Here is a 20,142-nt window from a genome sequence, read left to right as displayed (position 1 = left end):
TTCCATCTGTATTTATTCTTTCACCAGTCATGGCTTGAGTTTAGTGGTGCTTTTACCCCTGTGCCTTTTGTATCAAATGTGGCAAAGGAAGGTCAGGGTCAGTGCAAGGCTTCTTCACCCACTCCACTGAAAGACTTTCTTATTACAGCCAAGCAACGTGGTCTGGTGAGAAAAAGCAAGAAATGAGGCACATGAAACACAGTCACTGCTTGTCCTTCTCTCCCACAATGCTGCCACCAGAGTTTTAATAGCAAGTGGGGTGAATGCTGCCTCTGCTGTGACATTTTACACTGGATTTCCCTCTGATCTACTTCACAGATGACCCAGCTGCATCCACACCTCTCTGTGCACCTGCCCACTCAGCTGGCACAGGAGGTTTGACAAACCAAGAGCACAGTTAGCAGAGCTGGCACAGGAGGTTTGACAAACCAAGAACACAGTTAGCAGAGTACAAGGAAAGGCCGAGAGAATTGGGATTGTACAGCCTGGAGAAGAGAAGGCTCCAGGGTGACCTAACAGAGGCTTTCCAGTGCCTGAAGGAGACTACAGGAAAGATGGAGAGAGACTATGGACAAAGGCCTGGAGTGACAGGACAAGAGGAATGGGTTCACACTGCCAGAGAGCAGGGATAGATGGGATATTGGGAAGGAATTCTTCCCTGTGAGGGTGCTGAGGCACTGGCACAGGTTGCTCAGAGAAGCTGTGGCTGCTCCATCCCTGGGAGTGTTCCAGGCCAGGCTGGATGAGGGCTGGAACAACCTGGGCTGGTGGAAGGTGTCCCTGCCCATGGCAGGGGCTTGGAACAAGATGTACTTTAAGGTCTCTTCCAACCCAAACCTTTCCAGGATTCTCTGATTTTAAGCTTTTAGTGCTGCTTCCCTTGCAGGAAAACACTTCTTATGGGACTTGGGAAGCAACAGCTGCAACACCCAAACAGAAAGAGGAATCCAGGCGAGAGCAAGGACAGAATAAAAAGCAGGAAGCAATAAAACCACTATGTCAAGCCCAGGTTCAGAGAGGCACTCTCAGACACTGCTTTCAAGTAATGTGACCTTGTGAACAAATGGGGAAGAGACTGATTCTCCTAATTACAGCTCTGCCACGTGCACAGAGCTGGCACAGGGTGAGGGCTCAGGCACAGCCAGCAAAGCTGGAATGATAATCAGAAATGACCTGCATAAAGAGGCCATCAAAGTGCCAATGATTCCTGCATCAAGCCCATAACTTCTGGCTGAATTGCCACAGCTTTTCTAAAAGGGCATCTAGTCTTAGATTAATGATTTCAAAGAAGACAAATCTACCATATCCTTTGATATGTTGTTCCAATGCTTAATTGCTCTCACTGTCAAATAATTAAATGCATTATGCTTTTTCAACTAAATGAAAAAGCTCTGTCTCATCAGAAACTCTCACTCCCATGAGATACTTATGGACTGGGACCAACTTTCTCCTTTTTTTAAATTTTTCTTCGATAAGTTGAATAGAATGAGCAAATTAAGTGCCCATAGGCTCATTTTCTGGACACTGGATCACTCCTGAGTCTGCTCCCAGTTGTTCTACCCCTTAAAAAATGTAAGTCAGGAGTGCTGGGCACAGCATGCCAAGAATAGTCTCAACAATACTATTTATACCTCTTAAAAGTCGTTAGTTTATAGATGGAAAGATTAATGGCAACTATTGGCTACAGGATCATGCTGAGAATTCCCAAGTCCCCTGGAACATATAATGATTTCCAGTATGAAGAATGAGCTTGGGAGAGGCAGATCTGACACACAGCTGCCTGCAACAAGTGCACATATACAAGGGCTGCAGGTTCCTGCCACTGGTCTCTGACCAAAGGTGTTGTTACTCCCAAACACCAGGAATTCACATTTAGGCCATGTCAGACTGTTTGGAACAATAAAATTCCATTTCTCCAACGAAAAATTAGGATGCTATTAGCTTGGAGTTTTTTCTTGGAACAATAAAATTCCATTTCTCCAATGAAAAAGTAGGATGCTATTAGCTTGGAGTTTTTATCTCCTTCTGTAATTACAACAGGAAAAGAAAGTTAAATCTTCACTAGGCTGCTAAATGTGACTTTTTCATGGCAATACTGGTAAAACAGTTTTGTAAATCAAATCAAGTCCTGTGAGATCAGGATTATCACTTGGAAGCATGTGCAGCAATGGTAAGGAGCAAGAATTCCCACAGAGAGGTGGTATCTCTCCCACAGATCTCTCAGGGAGCCTGATGGCATGGGAAGCTGAGCAGGCCAACAGTGAAACTGCTATCCCTCACATATGTGTGTAGACATAGAAAAATATATAGATATTAAAGAAAATAGTACAAAATATTTATCTCGTATAGGTATAATTTCATATTGTTCACAATGTATAATATCTAAATTAGTATGTAATATTATAACAATATATAATACTGCATTTTCCTAGTATAATTTTATAGTATTATATTTTCATATTCCAAAAATAAAATACTATAAATAAAATGTGACACCTAAGGATTGCAAGACAAAGGATCAGCACAGGTTTGTAAGCACTTACAGTCAGTTTTCTCACCACTTTTCCTCATTCTCACTAAAACAGTTCGAACAGTTACATAAAACAGTTACATCTTTGCTGTTCTTATGAAATTTTACTCCTTGAAAAAGTGTTTAGTGGATGAAAGTTTATTCTGTTCCCTGCCAGGGAAAGGCTGCCCAAGGATAACCTCAGACAAAGGTTTCTCCTGCAGAACAGCCACGTCCAGCCCTGCCACCCTGTGCCCCAGCCCTGGCAGGACCCAGCTCTAAGCCACCTCTGTGGGCTACACTCCCATTACATCTATCAGCCAAGCACAGCTTGTATCTCTGGTTTTACAGAAGTACAGTGAGGAGAATCCCATGCAAAGGAAACTCCAGGATGCAGTTTGAGCTCCCTGTGTTCACATGTTGCCCTTAACCACCACATTTATGGGTCACTGGAGGCCAAGAAAAAGCCCAAAAATGAGAGAGAAAGAAACTGCACTGCTAACATCTTCATTTCTTGCAGCTTCTCACGTGGTATCAGATCCCTCTATGCAAAGGCTGTAAAGTCACTATTTCCTGTTGGGCCTTGCAAGGAATAGTGAAGAGCTGGACAGCTATCCCAACATTCCTAGCAATGCTTGTGTCTGGAGACAGCAAAAATGGGATCACCACTGTGTCTGACACCATAGTGAGAATCACAGTCAAGAAAACTGCTTAGATTAGGGCACAAACACAATATTTGATGTGCTTACAAAAATGAAACTCGAGTGCTTTCCACATTTTAATGGGATCAGCCACGTCTCTATTATTGGCACAGAACCCCTACAGCAGAGGGAGAAGTTACTAAAATTGGCAAAACACAGAATATCCTCCTTTTTTTTTCTTCCTGAAAGCAAAACTACAGAACAAACAAACCTCAGTAACTAACCCCCATGCTGGCTCAACAGACAGCACATGGCATTCTTCCCACAGCCCAGCAGCTAAGAGGGCTTACCCACTACTTTGGGGCTTACCAAAGGCAGCAAACTGGGAGAGAAACCAGAGCAGAACTCCATGCCAGTGTGGGTGGAAGGACACAGGTCCTGCTGCTCCTGCCTGGGAGCAGAGCAGCTCTGAAGAGCAGTGCAGAAGGAGTGCTGCTCACTCTCAACGCCTCAAGCCACCTCAGCCTTAGATGTACACGTTGCCTTCTTTCTCTTCTTTGAAGGACTTTCATCTCTGGCACAGTACAAGCTTGAAACCAAAGCCAACTAGCCAGGAGGACTGAACTAACCACCACTGCCACCAGGCAACACAGCAGCTGTCGGAGCAGCTCTCTTCTCTCCAGCCATCAGGCAGTGAGGGAAGGAGATTTGTACCAAGGCATTGCCTTTGAAGAGCACAAAGCAGCAGCTCCCAGGGGGATCTGCCTCTAACAACTGGTGAATGGTATTTAAGCAAGAAATATCAGTCTGCTATAAAAAATTGATCACAAGCAGATGACAGTGCCTGAAGGAGCTGTAGTGGTGCTGCTCTCCCTTGGCTGCTGCAGGATTGTGTTTTTCACTGCTGAATTTCAGGATCCTGAACACTGCTTGAGCCTCACCTTGGAGCAGCAAACAAACCTGCATGGCTTTGGGTTTTAGCTAGACCAGACAAGCTGCAAGAGTGATGCACCTTTTATCTGCTAAGTGTAGAGGCCCAGAGAAGTTGCTCATATATGTGCCCATTAGAAGAGATTCCAGGGTGACTTGATTACAACTGCACTGATTTAAGTGCAGTCACATATCTGCATAAAATCATAGTGCTTTAGGCTGCCAGACTGAGCTTAAACCAAGCTACAAACCTGCCTTCAGTGGGTTTCTGAACCAGCAGCACTCAGGGGTGTGGACTCTCATCCCTGCCCCCTCCTAGACTGAGCCACTCCAGGGGAAGGGAGTGTCACACATCAGTCAAAATGAAACAGGGGAGCCCAAACCAGACGTGGTAACAAAGACAGGACAGGTCTGCTGGAGCCCAGGACGGTTAGTTGCTGTGTTCAGCAGCTGGGACAGACCCCCCCACCACTGTGGCTGCTCAGCAGGGCCAGCTCAACAGTCAGTGCAAAATTCAGTGTACTGCACTGTACTGCACCCTCCCTCCCTGCCTCCATCCACAGGAACCAATGGCACAGCCTTTGGCCTTGCCACTCCTGAAGGAGCTCATAAGCCTTACCCACCACCATGGAGGAAGATGGTGAAGGGCCTGGAGGGGCCATATGAGGAGTGGCTGAGGACACTTGGCTTTTCAGCTTGGAGAAGGGGAAGCTGAGGGGAGACCTCATCATGATGTGTAACAAGGGCAGTGCAGGGGCAGCTCTGAGCTCTGCTCTGGGTGAGCAGTGACAGCACCCAGGGAACAGCTAGAACTGTGTCAGAGGAGGGTTAAGTTGGATATCAGGAAAAGGTCCTTCCCCCAGAGGTGTTTGGGCACTGAACAGCTCCCCAGGGCAGTGGGCACAGCCCCAAGGCTGACAGAGCTCCAGGAGTGTTTGGCCAATGCTCTCAGGCACAGGGTGCATTGTTGGGGTGTCCTGTGCAGGGACTGATGAGTCTTGTGGGTCCTTCCAGCTCACAACATTCTATGGTTCAATGATATTCGGCTCTGGTCAAGCTCACACATATGGACTTGGCACGCTCATTCTACCTGTGCACACCCAGATACCCCTCTGGAGCGAGTCCTTGACAGGCCTTCTAGGTTAGCCAAGCTGACAGGGCACTTGCCATCAGACAGAGCTCTGTTTCACTACACCCTGGACTTTTCATTCATCCTCCTCCAAGGAAACAACATTCCCATCACCATCTCCACCAGGCCTGGCCCTTTTGGTTTAAGTTTCCTGCACATTGGAGGGTCTGAGCTTGCTGAGCAATCCCAGACACCTGCACCTGTCTGGCCCCCAGAGATGAAAACAAGGTGTTCTTAGGCCAGGAAATCCTGCAGAGCCACCCTCAGCCCACATCAGCTCAGCACTGCAGTGCCACTGGGCACTGACAGGGAACAGAACACATCACAGCAGCACCTGTGTGCACACAGAAAGAAGGCAACTCACCAGCTCTGCGATCAGGCATTTAGTGGCAATGATGCTTAAAGGTATAGTTTGATGAATATTGGTAGAAACACCAACCTAAGCAATGTGTCTCCTGCTCCAAGCTCCTTCTCCTTGCCCAGGCTTTGCCTCCAGCAGTTAAACTGGTACACAGCATTTTGTGCTCACACTGCATCAGGTCAAGATACTAATTTAGCAGATTTTTGCACTATTCCTTCTGACATTTCAGTTCTCCTGTCTCAGTCCTCTACACAGCATAAGCAAATATCCCCAGAGACACACACCTCAAACTCCAGCCTTGTGGTCACCGAGCAATGAATGGAAACATAACATGGGATTCCCAATGCAGCCATCTACTCCTATCTCCAAAGGTAACTCTGGGATGCTTTCATTACCTTTATCACCCTTTATCCCTTATGTCTTTGATGTCAAGCTCAGAAACTGGAGTTTCCAAGCAGGAGGGACCTTCTCCAAGCACAGGAGACACACACACACACACACTCTCACACACACACAGACACAAACACACACTTGCCTTTCAGTCTGCTGCCTGCCCCTGGAAACTTTTGGGTTCTTAACAGGGTTGTAAATGGATTAGGAAGGAAAGATAGATTCTTCCAAAAGGTGCAAGGCTTGTATTACTGCTCTAGTCAGAAGGGGAGTAGAACTGATGCTGTCAACAACTCTTCTGAGGTCTCTGCTCAAAAACCACCTTAACATGCGACAACATCAATTAAAATTGTCACCTGTTTCAGATTCAGCTTCGATCCCAATTCAGGAAGCAACTCCTAAACAGAGAAAAAGCTGGTTAAATTGGTGAGAAAACTATTTTCTTCCTTTCAGAGACCAATTCACACATGCAGGAAAAGGCTACCAAGGTCCCCTGACAGCTATTGGATTGCAGAAAGTAATTTTTTGGCCCCAGTGGGTTTCTGCAGGAGCCAAGGGGAACAAATGTTTGCACTCTGCAGGCAACAAAATCCCCTCCTCCCCTCCTTCAACAGGCAGCACAGGTCTGCAGGAACAGTCTTACCAAGAAAACAACAATGCTCTATAAAACATTAGCAAACTACTGCGTCCTGTAACATCAGCTTCTAGATGATTTCCACAGTTTATTTCCTGGGCTGCAGCACCTGCTTTCATGATGCTTTCAAAGGGGAAAAGGTGTAAAGGTGGAGGCTGGTGCAGGAAAAGCTCCTACACTGCTGGGCTGAGGATTCTCCTCCAAGCAGCTCAACAAAAAAAGAATCAGGACAGAAAAATGACAACCAGCAAGGACTCTGCTGCTCAGAAGAAAATAGCATGTAAATTCGAAGAATAATGGGGAAAGATTAGGTAGTAATTATCAGGAAGGCTGAACACAACAGATGTTTTATTGTCCTGCAGAACTGAGATCAAATCTTGGGTTCACATTCAGCTGCAGAGGCTTGAGAGGAGAACATGGGAACAGCCTCTTACCACCCTTCCTGGGAACGTTGCTTCTCTCCCTATTTTAAGCCCGAGGCAAATGGCCAGAGGAGCTGAGGACAGGCTCTGTACTTTCTAGAGCAGCCCAACAAGTGCAGGCTTTGGGGTTTGAAGCTGGTTTTCTCTGGTGAGCAAATAAGGATCACCAGCACCATCCCAGTGAGTTGTCCTGGTGCTGCAAGAGCACCCAAACGCCTCATGTTTCTTCCTACAACAAACCTTGAAGCCCAAAGGGTTGTATCAAAATATTCTTTTGATGTATCATAAAATATGAATGAGGAAAACATTCCCTACTAACCCAGCAGTCATCCTTTAGAAGGGAATTGCCTCTTTCAATTGCTCAGCCCTAAGGGATCTCTCCCTGTCAAATTCCACGAGGGTCTGGGGGTTTGCCTGGTCTAATTTCAGTGCACAACAAGCTGCTGGAGGAAAGCTGTGAGGCAGTTTGGGCTGCAAAGCCTGCCTTGGGTGAGAGACAGCCTTGCTGGGGGATCTTCATCGGGCTGCACCATGGCACCTGAGCTCCCCCAGGACACACAGCAGAGGGGTGAGAGCAGAGAATTCACAGGCAATCAGGGGAAGACAGAGGGGAAACGAGTGGTTTGGGGGCCTGGCTGGGAAATCCTGGCAGGCAGGTGTGGTTTCTGCCCTGCTCCCAAGGCTGGGTGCCCACGCTTTGTAATCTTGATGTGCTCTTTGGACTCCCATCTGCTTCCAGAGGCACAGGTGGTGCCTCACCAAGGGCACCTCTCCCCATCTGGGGCTGGCTGAGTGCCACCCCTCCTCCTTTTCTCTCTCTCTTCCCCTGCTCCAGACCACAGCTCACAGCTCTGAGCCCTTCACAGCACACTACTGCTGTGCTGCAGCACGTGGGGGACAGCTGAGGATCACTCAGCACTTGCTAGATCCTTCCAGCCATCCACTGCATCGACCTCTATGGAGCTGCAGCAGCTTCCGTGTATTTCTGGGAGTCACTCACATTGCCAAGCAGGGCTGACAATCCTGCCCTTGACCTAAAGGATGCTCTCCCTTCATCATTAGACACAGCATAATAAGATCCAGCTCACTGTAGTTAAATATAAAGCATCCCAGGGATGAAGACCAAGTGCTCATAGTGAAGATCTGCCTGTTCCAGGATTTATTCCCTACGTCTGGCAAAGAATCCAAAAACTAACCAAAGGAACCAAACTTGGCCCATGACAAAGAAAAGTCCCGTTTCTCTTCACCCCTCTCTAACGTGAATGCACCAAATGACATCTCCTTCTGCCTCCCAAAAGAGAAGCAGAGCTCTGTTTCACTGAGTGAGGGTAAATCCACCCCTGAGGATTATGGAGTGAATGCATTACTGCAGGCAACACAAGAGAGAAAACATCATCTGGTTTACCCCCACAATGATTCCTACAGCAATGCAATCAAGCTGCCTAACAGATCAGCTTCTTGACAACTTCCAAGCTTAGGAGAATCCTCAAGTTTACATGCTATGCTTAATTTCCTTTGGGTCGACCTTAGAAGAAATCTAATTTGTTTCACAGGCAGCTCTGGATGTCAGCAGATGGCTGATGAGCAATAGAGCCAGGAGAGAAAGGCCATTTAGTGTCTCCCATAGATCTGTTGGAGAAGGCAATTGATCAGTTATATATTTAGAAGCACACAGGGGAAGGGAGTTGATGGTGCCTATGTGACTCTAGTTTACCACCTCTGTAGGAAGAGACAAAATAAAGATATATATTTTAAAAATATACATCAAAATCAATGCACACAGTGATCCACCTCCAAATTCCACAGTCAGGTATCCCTCACACCCCCAAGGCAAGCCAAGAGTAATCCCACTGTGCTGGGCATATACATTACCAGGCTGGGGGTGGGTTTAGGCATTGTCTTCCGTGCTCTGTGGACCTTGACTTCAGTGTTAGCAGCAGGGGCTTTTTTAGCATCCATGTCCTTACTGCCCTCCCCGAGCTTGGCTGGCACTGGCTGCAGCTGGGCAAAGGAGCCCACAGTCCTGCCCTTGCCTGCTCCTCCAGGCAGGGTTTTTGCAGCATGGCCGGTGAGAGAAGCAAAGGTGCTGGTAGTCCTTAGAGGCTGCTCCTGTGCCATCTGCTTGGTTAGGATATATCCATTGCTCCCTGTGACAGAAGTCTGTGTGAAGTCATTGGCTTTCAGATGGTTTTGCTTCCCAGTCTCAGCATCCCTCTCAGAAATGCCATTTTCTGCTATCCTATTTAATTTAGCACTAGAGTCCTGCTGGCTCACTTTCGGGTTGTCCTGAGTGGTTTTGGCTGGGTTTGGGTGCCCTCCAGCCTCGCTGTGCTCACAGGAACCGTTGGTTTCACCGTCTACTGCCAGTTTTGGTTCCCCCACTTGCTTTTCTGTAGCACTTTCATCTGCAGCCATGGCATTAAACCCTGGAGGAAGAGGGAGGAGAGGGAGGAAGAGAGGAGAAAAGGGTCACGAGCAGTATCAAAACTCCCAAGGAGAAGCTACAGCTGCTTACAGTGGCTAATGAAGGGCAAAACCTCTCTCCAGAAACTTGCTTGATATGAATCACACAATCATTAAGGTTGGAAAAGACCTCCAAGATCACTGAGTCCAACCTGTGACCAAACACCACCTCCTCAACTAACCCACAACACTGTTAAGTTGCTCACTCACCTACCCACCCAGCTTGCCTGGATCCCCAGGTGGTGACAACTTGGGTGGGTGGCTCAGGTGACAGCAGGGCACTCATTCTCACTTGCCTCAGCTGCAGATGTGGCCGTTTATTCCCAACTATGAATTTTTCAAGGTAAATATTATCTTTAGGCTTTCCAATCACCACATTTATTGGACCATATGTCAATACCTCGCCTGGCAAACAAAACATTGCCCAATCTTCCATCAGGATGTCGGGCAAAGCCAGACAATGCCAGACTGACAGAGGAAAAGCTTGCTGGAAGGGCTGTACAGGTGAGCTGTTGTGGCACAGACACAAATGTCTACACCAGGGACCTGCTGCTACAGGAAGCATCACAAGAAAACTCCCTGGCAATCCCAGCTCTCCTGTTGTCCAAGGGAGAGCTGCTCTTTTGCTGGGATGAAGCAGCACAGGCTTCATGGTGTCATTTCAGAGGTAACAACCAGAGGAAACACAGGGGTGAAGCTTGTTAAATACAACTCTAGACTAGAATAATTGTATGATTCAAGTGCAGCAAGATATTTGCAGCCTGACTAGAAGCTACTACACAGCTAAACCAGCAATGCCCATGGAACGTGTTTCTTCTCCTTCCCTCCCAAACATTTCCCTGCTCCCCCATCAATGAATTTGTCCCATCAGAGATTTCAGACTCAAGCTGAAAAAAACCCAACTATGAATGCCATGTACTGAATTTGTCCCATCAGAGATTTCAGACCCAAGCTGAAAAAACCCAACTATGAATGCCATGTATTTGCAGAAAGGTTTCTGACATGACAAACCAGCAGCTCCCCAGACAGTTCCCAGGAGTGGGAACAATTCACTGGCAGGAGGAGTAAAATGATTAAATCAACCTGCTGTTAGGGATTCCTTGTCTTGTTTTCCTTCCAGAGGTCAGACAGTTAGAAAAAGCAGCACAGGAAGCAGCAGTGAAAGCTCTGCATGGGCTGTCAGAGCATGTAGGATTGATTCACCACCAGATCCCATCAAAGCAATTTTCACCCAGAGCATCAGAAGAGCCTGGAGTCACAACAGAGGACAACTCTGCAGGCCAGACCAGCTCACTGGGCAACAGCATCTCATTTCATGCTGCTCTTGAAGCCCAAACACTCAAGGAAAACAACATTCAGAACCATAGGGTCATTAAGGTTGGAAAAGTCCTCCAAGATCATCAAGTCCAACCTGTGACCCATCACCACCTTGTCAAACAGACCAGAGCACTGAGTGCCACATCCAGTCATTTCCTGAACACCTCAGGGATGGTGACTCCATCACCTCCCTGTGCAGCACATTCCAATGCCTGACAACCCTTTCAGTGAAGAAATTCTTACCGATGTCCAACCTGAATCTCCCCCAGTGCAGCTTGAGGCCATTTCCTCTTGTCCTGTCCCTTGTTCCCTGGGAGCAAAGCCTGATCCCTCCTGTCTGCACCTCTTGTCAGGGAGTAGTAGAGCGTGAGAAGGTCCCCCCTGAGCCTGCTTTCCTCCAGGCTGAGCCCTCACAGCTCCTCATTAGGACTTAAAATTGTCTCTTCTGACCTGTCAAAAACCCTGCTCTAAGTCTAAGGTGTGCAGAACCACCATTCTGGGGTTCAACTCTGGCCATTTTTCCCCACGAAACACCTGCACTAAGCAATCCATTCCTCCCCAGTCCCAGGCAACCCAGCCTGGGATTGCCTCCCTCATGGGCTCTGCTGGCTCTCAGCCTCCAGGAAGGGCTCCAAAACCTCCAAAAGATGCTCCTTCGAGCACACACTGGGGGCAGAGGCAGAAACATCACCTTCAGAAGCAGTAACTGAGGGCTCTCCAAGCAGGATTCCAAGCCATCACCACCACCTGCTGCCTCTCACACCACTCAGAGCCTTCTGTGTACAGGAAGATGCACATGGGTTTGTTTTTGATAGGAACAACTCCAGGAGAAGCAAGTGTTATCTTTTTCACTGCTTTATTTAACTGTTTGAAAGGTTCTGGGCCAACACCTCTGCCCTTATTCTTTCAATCCTTGCTTCTCTTTCTGTGCTTGGTGTCTTTTGCAGACTGTGCTGTGGCCATTTAAGAAATTATTGGAGCAAACTCAGTGCCAGGAAAAAGAAACAACAAAAAAATGAGCTCTCTAACCACAGCTGGAGGTTTCTAGAGCTCAGCACTAGGCACCTAGCTGAATAAAGCCTTCAATATTTGTTGATTTAAATACTGCATACTCCCACCAGAGCAAGCAAATAACTTAAGTGGCTGACGATTAGATAAACTGAATGAGCAGAGGGCAAGAATTGCTCTATCTGCCATGAAGGCAACCAAAACAAGGCAAATTAGAGCACTGCCCGGGGGAAAAGAGTAACTCCAGAAAGCATCATGGACTTCATGAAAAATCCATGAAGCTAAAATTAAAGTCCCACATAGAGTTTCTCCCCCAACCACACTCTTATTAAGTGTGTAAAATGCAATCTGATTGAGTGTGGAAGTGGCACCAATCTCCTCTAAACAGACCTCAGCCTTGCAAATGGGTATGACTAGAGATCTGACAAAGATATGAAATAGTTGTACAGAGCTGGAGAACTTGACAGCAGTTTGGTTTGGATTGAAGAGGATTTGGCACCCACTCTCCCTGCTGTCCGTGACTGCTCAGGTTGCAGGGCAAAGCCAGGTCCTAGGGCCCAGATCCAGCCCTGGACACCAGCACTGACATCACTGCATGGAGTGAGCAGAATGCACTGTGGGGGGTCAGGATTTGGGGGCTAATGGACACACATCCACAAGGCAAAATTGTTGTGGGAATTGTCATCAGGGCTCACTGGCTGGCAAGAGTCAGCCAGGAAAAGACCACGTTCTCCTCCAGCCTCCAACCAGTCTGAGACACTGCATTCAGGGCTGTCCTGACTGCTGCTTCCTCTGGGAAAGATCACCTCCCTTCTCCCATTCCCTTTCCAGGCAGCACTAAAGCAAGTCCATGAATAGGTTGGGATAGCATTGTTTGCCAGAACTGAGCTCCTGCACAGCACCAACCTCCTGTGAGGAGCACCATGGCCTTGTCATCCCAGGGTCTGACCTGCACACCAAATCAGCTCTCATAGAGAACCAGCTCATGTCAGGAGCTGTGTCATTTCATAAGATGTGCTAGCTCAAGTTTTTGGTTTTCCCAACCAAAACACCTGCTCTGGTAACAAGAAAACAAGACTTGCCATCCCAGGCTAAGTGACAGCTCCTCTGCCTCTAACCAGATACTCCATGTGCTCCATCCTCGTGCCACAGGACACGTCTGCAAGTCTGACAGTCCAACTGCATTCAGCAAGTCTCAGGTACACCAAGTGCACATGTCCAAGCACTGCTGAACAGGGACAATTCAACACATACTTACACCTTTGCTGAACTCTGGCCTGTAGAGAGGGATGGGAACACAAACCAGAGCCAGCAGGAGCCTCACAGTGACAATACTGAATAAAACAGCTTACAAAAGCTCTTCAGCAGCACCTAAAGAAACACTTGTTCCTGACATGACCTTTTCATCTCCCCTTTTTCATTCCTAAAAAAAAAAAAAGTTTCACTGAAAACCTGCTAAAAAATTCATTTCGAATACATCTCTTGGCAATGAGTTCTCTTGAAAATGCTGCTCAGCAGCTTTTCCACTCTTGTGCTGCTAGTGAATCACAAAACTAAAGTTGGTGTTTCTCTAAAACTTTATGACTTGACAGCATTCATCTCTTCTAAGTAGGCCAAAACTAGTTTTCCTCCACATTCAGTTTCCTCTCCAACTCTCTCCCTGCTCTTTAATCCACAACCAATCTCTCTTTAATTAAAAAGAGATGAAAGGCAGGAAGTTCTAGCCTATGTCCATGAAGTGTAACCTCATTTCCTAGAAGCATCCCAGTCTTTTCAGAGCTTCTCTATGCACCCCCTGTGCCATAAGCAGCAGGAAAAGCTTGTCACAAGGAGCACAGCTCTGCCTGCAGCCCCATCCAAGCATTTGGCATTATTTAAAAATCAGGAACAGGTAACTTGCCCAAAAGATTGATTTCCTGTTCTACTGCCCATTCTCCCTGGTAGGAGGTAGCTGAAGGTCATACCAAGTTGCCACAGACTTCATTAAAAACGTAACCTTTAGGAACTGAGCACAGAGAAGTAACACAAAGAATTTAAGACTCAGGAAGTTGGATAGATACATTATCCCTGCGACTCCAGGTTGCAAGGAATAATCAGTAACACATTTTAAATACATTTAAATCCCTTCTCTCTGAACAAACGACTCACTGAGAGCACTGCAGAGCTCCCAGCCCTGCCCAGGTTCAAGCAGATCCTCTGCAGCAGGATCAGCTCCAAGTTTTCTTCTCAATGTCACAGCTGTTCAAAACTGAATTAAAATTCCCATGAAGAGAACAGAATTTGATGAAAGTTGAGGAGAAGCTAAGTCAGAGAGGATGAGACCATCTCAGCTAATTTTAGGTGTCTAACAGGTATCTCAGGCTCCAGAGTGTCCCTAACTCATCACTGCAAGGGACAGAGAGAAGCCAGCAGTGCCAAGGCAGCACAGGCTGACTCCAGACACCTTGGGATAAACCAATCCCTGCCTGGACCATGTCTAACCTGCCTGCTACCATGTCTGAGCAGAAATGAGCTGCAATAGTTCAGAATTAGAATAACTTTTAAAAATGCCCAAAATTAGGCAAGATGAAACCACCTCTGCTCTCCCAGCACAGATCACCAGTTCCTCTCCACTGTCTTTGCCTGCTGGGCTTCCAGCCCTTCCAGCAGAGCCAGACCTGGCTCCAGTCCTGCCCTGGAGCTTGCCAGAGCTTGGTCCAGCCTGCCAAAACTTATCTGTGGGCAGAGCCTGTCTAACAGATGTGTTACTGTCCTCACAGCCATCCCAGCCACAACCAGAAGGGACTGAATCACCTCACCAGGAACCCAAGGGGACGAGCACCCACCAGGACTTCCCATCTAGAGGTGCCAGATATCAGCTCAAAACTCTGCACTACTTTGACAATGCTCTGGAAAAAAATAAAGGCCTAAATAGATTATCAAAGTTCACATTTCACTGCTCAGTGAGACAAGAAAGAAAATAAGACAGTAAGAAAAATATGCTGTGTTAGGAGCCCTTATAGTCCAGGCCAAAGTGCAATCCCAGTAGGACTGAGGGGGAAAAGGAATGAAAGGGAACAAAAGAAAGAAAAAAATTATTCTACAAGGAAATACACTATTATCTCAACTGGAACTTTGACACATTTTTCTGGTGCTGAGCACTGGTAAAGGTGAGACACTCACTGCCCATAGGATTTTCCAAGCATTTCCAGAGCCCCCAGGGCAGAGCCATGAGGCTTCAACTGCTGCAAGAGAAACATCTAAGCAAAGACAGAGCTTAAATGAACTTAACTTAAATGAACTGAGCAAAGACAGAGCTTCCAGGAAAAGCTGAGGATCTGGAAGTGCAGCACAAGAACTGCAAACAGATTTATATACACACATCTTTCACAGATGTTTTACCTTAAGCACTTTGCAGATCACCTTTAGAACTCCAGAGATAGCACAGTCATTTATTCAATACCCAACTGTCCTGCTGGATAAACTTCTAAAAGTGAGAAATGCACCTGCAATCTCTGTGTTACTACAGTTCCCTCCCCTCTTCCTCCTCAAAGGCATAAAGAAAGAGAACAGCAAAGCAGAGAGAAGCCCAGGTGACATCAAAGGGATGCCAGAGAGAGAGGGCTGAGACCACGTCCTCCTCCAGCCTCCAACAGGTGTGAGACACCACAGGCAGAACCACCTCTTTCTCTGGGGAAAGATCACCTCCCTTCTCCCATTCCCTTTCCAGGCAGCACTAAAATCCATGAAGAGGTTGGAACAGCATTGTTTGTCAGAAACTGAGCTCCTGCACAGCACCAACCTCCTGTGAGGAGCACCATGGCCTTGTCAACCCAGGGTCTGACCTGCACACCAAATGAAGAGCTCCCCATGGAGAACCAGCTCATGTCAGGAGTTGTGCTGCTCCAAAGGATGTGGTAACTCAAGTTTTTGTTTTTCCCAACCAGAACACCTGTTCTGGTCAAAGGAAAACAGGAATTGCCATCCCAGGCTAAGCTACAGCTCCATAGCCACAAGGCCCCACACCCAGCTGTGACCAAGGGATGCTCCTGCTCCAGGACTGCCAGGCTCCAAGTGCTGCAGGATCCCATCTGCCATGGGCACAGCCTCCCTGCAGCAGAGGTGCCAAACACCTGGGTGCACAGCTGGATGAACACCTGAACACCTCAGCATCACTGTGCTCTGCCTGGTCTCCTGCTGTCAGTCTCAGCAGGGGATCCCAGTGCCAAGTACCTGAGGGGAGGAGATTAGTCCTTTCCTCCTTCAAAGTTGCCATCCTGCACCTGGGAATGCAGAGGCTGCAGCTGCTCAGTGGAAAGCAGCACTTCCCTGGCTCACAGCAGCTTCCTACCTGCAATAGGAAGGAGAAAAGGGGGGAAAAAAGGCTCCTCCAGGAATTTAAACCCCTGACATTCTCTCAAAGCAGTTTATTTGAGAGCAGTGACTGTGCAGGTCTCACCCAGCACTACACTCTGGCACTGTGGCTCTACAGAGCAGCTGCCTCAGGTGAAGGCTCAAAAACTCTGGGGCTAATGGAGAACTTAATTCCCAACTCCCTTTCCTGCTCCTTCATGCACTGCTTTAGTGGAACTTTGCACCCCTGGTGTTGGGGAATCAGAAAAGGAGCAGTTTGCCTTAAAGTCAACATGGAGTTAGGAGCAATGCACATGAGAACTGAAATCACTTGTGATTCTTGCAAAGAAACCACTTTTTCATAGTTTCTCTCTGAGTCAGACTAAAGACAATGTGACCTAATAAAAGCTTTTTTTCCACTCATCTTCCTTCTCCCTGCCCTCTTCCTCGCCCTGTCACAGGAACCTAAACTCACACCCACATGTAGAACTGAACTGGAACATTTCCCATGGACAACAACACGGTCTCAGCCACAGCTTTTTTTTCTCTCTGTATTGGGCAATTTTACTCAGAAAGGGACACTGAGCCTAGTAAGCAACTTCCACTGCCTGGGATTCACCCCCAGAACTGGAAATTAAAGTGCTGGAACACACAGAGTTGTTCCTTCAGTTAGATGTTACATTTAAAGTTCAATGATTTCTCTTTACCAGGATGAAGGCAGGAGAGCAGAGCCCAGCTGGGAGCCACAGAGCACTCCTGCAACACCTCCTGCTCTAGGAACAAAGCACACACACCACAACTGCCCACCCAAGGACCTCCCACCTCCAGGCTGCTCCCTCAGAGCCAGGTTGGATGAGGTTTGGAGCAACCTGGTCTAGTGGAAGTTGTCCTTCCCCATGGCAGGGGATGGAACAAGATGAACTTTAAAGTTCCTTCCAACCGAAACCATTCTGTGACTCTATGATTATAAACTGGGGCAGCTCAGCTACTGCCCCACAAGAGTATGAGCCTCCCATGAAACAGGAAATCTTTGTGGAGATCTCTAGCATGATGATCTTCACCAGTGCTGGAGACAAACAGCAGCCACAGGCACTGCTGCAGCAGTGCTGATGGGCCTCACTTGGGGGACATTCCCCTAAATCTCAGGCAAGGCTTCCAGCCTTGAAATTCCACCAGACGTTCCTGGTTCATCTTGGACTCAGGGAAAGCTCAGGTTTGTATACTGAGGTGTAACTGGTCAAAGACCATTCAAAGAGGCAGCAGTGGAGCTAAGGAATGTGCTAACACAGTTCAAATGAGGATCTGACACTGCCCTCAGAAGCCTTTCTGAGTCAAGGGGGAGTGAAAAGGGGGGAAAACACAGCAATTCATGCTAAGCCTTTAGCCCAAACTGCACCTTTTATCAGCCTTTGGAGCTGCAAGTTCCAAGTTTTAGATCCCAGGTTCAATGCTGACAGGTTACCTGGAAATCCAAGGGGATTTTCCCAAAGGGAACACAATCCAGAGCAGGGTCAGGCATACACTGCAGGCTGTGGCTCCCATCAAACACACATCAATGCTGCAGCAGCTCAGCCTCAACCAGTCATGGCATTGATGAAGCTATTCAACAGGGCTGATTGCTAAAGGAAACAACTGTTCAAGCAAACTTGAAGAGAGAAATCAGACTTTCAGTCCTTGCATCCCAGCTCCACACACTGCTGCCCATCCCTGAGCCAGGAAACTGGGCTCAAAGAATCTATTCCATGCCATCTTGTGAGTCTGTTGGAATGATTTCATGTTCAAGCAACATTGAGAAATGTCAGTTCTTTGCCAGCACTAAACACAGTTATTAGCAGGCTTGAGGGACATGAACCAATGTTCTGTTGATGATGATCCTCCAATGATCCCAGCTGGGAACGAAGGTCAGAGAGGAACAACGGACACAGCACAGCAACCACACACACCATTGTCTGTCACACACATGGTGTGCTTGGGAAGGGAAGGATACATTCAGAACATTCCAGAAGAATGGAGACTCTGCAGCTCACAGGGACACTCCTTTGCCTGGCAACAGAACCAGACAATAAGCTGGAGTGGCTGGAATCTGAGCACCTTGCAAAGCTTCAAGACTGTTCCCACCAGGGAGGCTTCTCAGCTTCCTTCTGACACAGAGTATTTGCTTTAAGTCAAGATCAGTCAAGACATATGAGGCACAGAATTGCCCCTCTTCCCATCTCCCTGGATTTTTTATCTCCACAGACTCTAGACACCTTAAGATCATCAAGAGCTAAACAAACTAGGCTTATAGCCCTGAGTCAAGCAAGGCAAGGGATCAAAGAGTCTCCCCCAGAGCAACACGACCTCTCACTGACACCTCAGACTTTGTCTCTGTTCTGCCCACACCAGAGGCCCATACTCCACTGGCACTGGCAACAGGACTCACGTGCTCCCAGTTAATATCCAAGCACTGTGGCCACATCTGACACAGCATTCAGTATTTTGCCTGTTCTGAGCTTTACTTTCTAACTAGAGCAGCTTGACAAAACATTCTGCTGGACAGAAGAGAAAGAAAAAGCAATGCTGTACTCACACACAACTGAACTAAGTCCAAAACTCTGTTTCTAGATAAGAGCAGGGATTTTGATGGGGCCAGTTCAGTGCTTTTCTAATGCTCTGTTAGGGAAAGGAGAACAAAAATACAACAAATCCCTGCAGAGCTATGAGAAGTAACTAGTCAAGGAATAATAAAGCCAAGGAAAGAAAGGAGGGAGTGGGGAGAAAGATAAAGGGTGGTGGGTTTTTCTTTTCCCTAATCCCACTGACACATTTATTAAGCCCTCAGATTTGTGTGCATGGAACTCACAGACAGCCCTGCAGGAAAGACTTTGTCAAATTAACACGTGCTGCATCCTGCACAGTAAAAGCAGAACCCACACAGGAGGCACAAAGTACCCCCTAACCACAGGAGGTGTGGGGGGTCTAACCCCACCAGCCACCCTGAGGCCATCAGGGCCTGCTCTGCAGCAACAGGGAAACTCCCAAGAAAACACGAAGTTAGCTTTCCTAGAGGAAGGAAAAGGGCTTGGTCGTGGTGGGGAGGGATCAGAGTTCAGCTAAAACCTGTCACATAGAGGAGGTTCAAAGTAACTCCTTGGCACTTCACAGCCACACCAAAGCAGAAGTGAAAATTACCTATCAGGTCTTCTGGGAGTGGTGAGGGGTGGACAGAAAAGCAGATTTGCATCTCTTGGGGATGAATAATAATAGACTAGAAGAATAGACACAGGAGAAGGGACCCACTGTTTGTGGGGGCACACCTGAGGCACTGGGGGCACAGAGCACATCTCCAAGCTCCCAGTTTTGTCCCCATCACATGCTGACCTGACAAGCAAGGTCTGGCCCTCAACAGAGGCAGGTGCTCACCTTCCTCTTTGTTGTTGGTGATATCTTTCAGCAGCTCAGTCTTCATGCAGGCGTCTTTCCTTGGCTCTCCCTTACTCAGCACTGCTCGCTAAGAGGGGAAAGAAAATAGAAATTCAGTGTTTAGCTCAATGTTCACACACAGGTTGCATTGAAAAGAAGAGACAATCATGGACACATCCTGTTTACATCACGGGCAAACCTTCCTCTCCAAAATAAGGTTGCCAGGAAGCTGCCACCAAGGCACAGGTCACAGATAAAACACAGCAGGGCTGGCCCTGGCTGACAGCCTGAGCCACCCCAGGAGCTGAGGTGCTCTGAGCTGAGACCTCCCAGCTCTCGGGTTAACATGCAGCCAGACAGATCTTCCAAGTGCAACGTCCTTGGGAATCCAGCTGAGTCTGCCTGGATGGGTGCACGAAAAGCATCTGGAGCAGGTGACTCTTACTTCCCCAAAATCTCTTAGGCTTTGGGTGGGAGAGGTAGATCTATCAGACTTCTCATTACACATCATTTATCAACATTTCCAGCCCAGGAGGTTTGGTAGTTTAGTTGGGATTTTTATGTAGCTTGTTCAAATGTCCTTACAAAATGCAAACCATCACTC

At 47.6% G+C, this 20,142-nt stretch overlaps 1 protein-coding gene across 1 annotated transcript in view; it reads right to left on the bottom strand.

The window, feature by feature from the left end:
- Nucleotides 1-19,626, bottom strand: part of LOC103798631 (histone-lysine N-methyltransferase EHMT1-like) — a gene marked incomplete at both ends in the record, with an annotated part of 28,623 nt that extends 8,997 nt beyond the window's left edge. Inside the window, 3 exons of the mRNA XM_009070906.1 lie at nucleotides 6,317-6,358; nucleotides 8,889-9,442; nucleotides 19,539-19,626. Of these exons, the coding sequence (XP_009069154.1) occupies nucleotides 6,317-6,358; nucleotides 8,889-9,442; nucleotides 19,539-19,626 (684 nt within the window). The remainder of the gene's footprint in view (nucleotides 1-6,316; nucleotides 6,359-8,888; nucleotides 9,443-19,538) is intronic.
- Between the last annotated feature and the right edge of the window lie 516 nt (nucleotides 19,627-20,142).

This window comes from Acanthisitta chloris, unplaced genomic scaffold (assembly GCF_000695815.1).
Source record: "Acanthisitta chloris isolate BGI_N310 unplaced genomic scaffold, ASM69581v1 scaffold8363, whole genome shotgun sequence".
NCBI classification, from domain to species: domain Eukaryota; kingdom Metazoa; phylum Chordata; class Aves; order Passeriformes; family Acanthisittidae; genus Acanthisitta; species Acanthisitta chloris.
The sequence above is the reverse complement of the archived record's forward strand: the minus strand, read 5'-3'. Positions and strand labels throughout refer to the sequence as shown.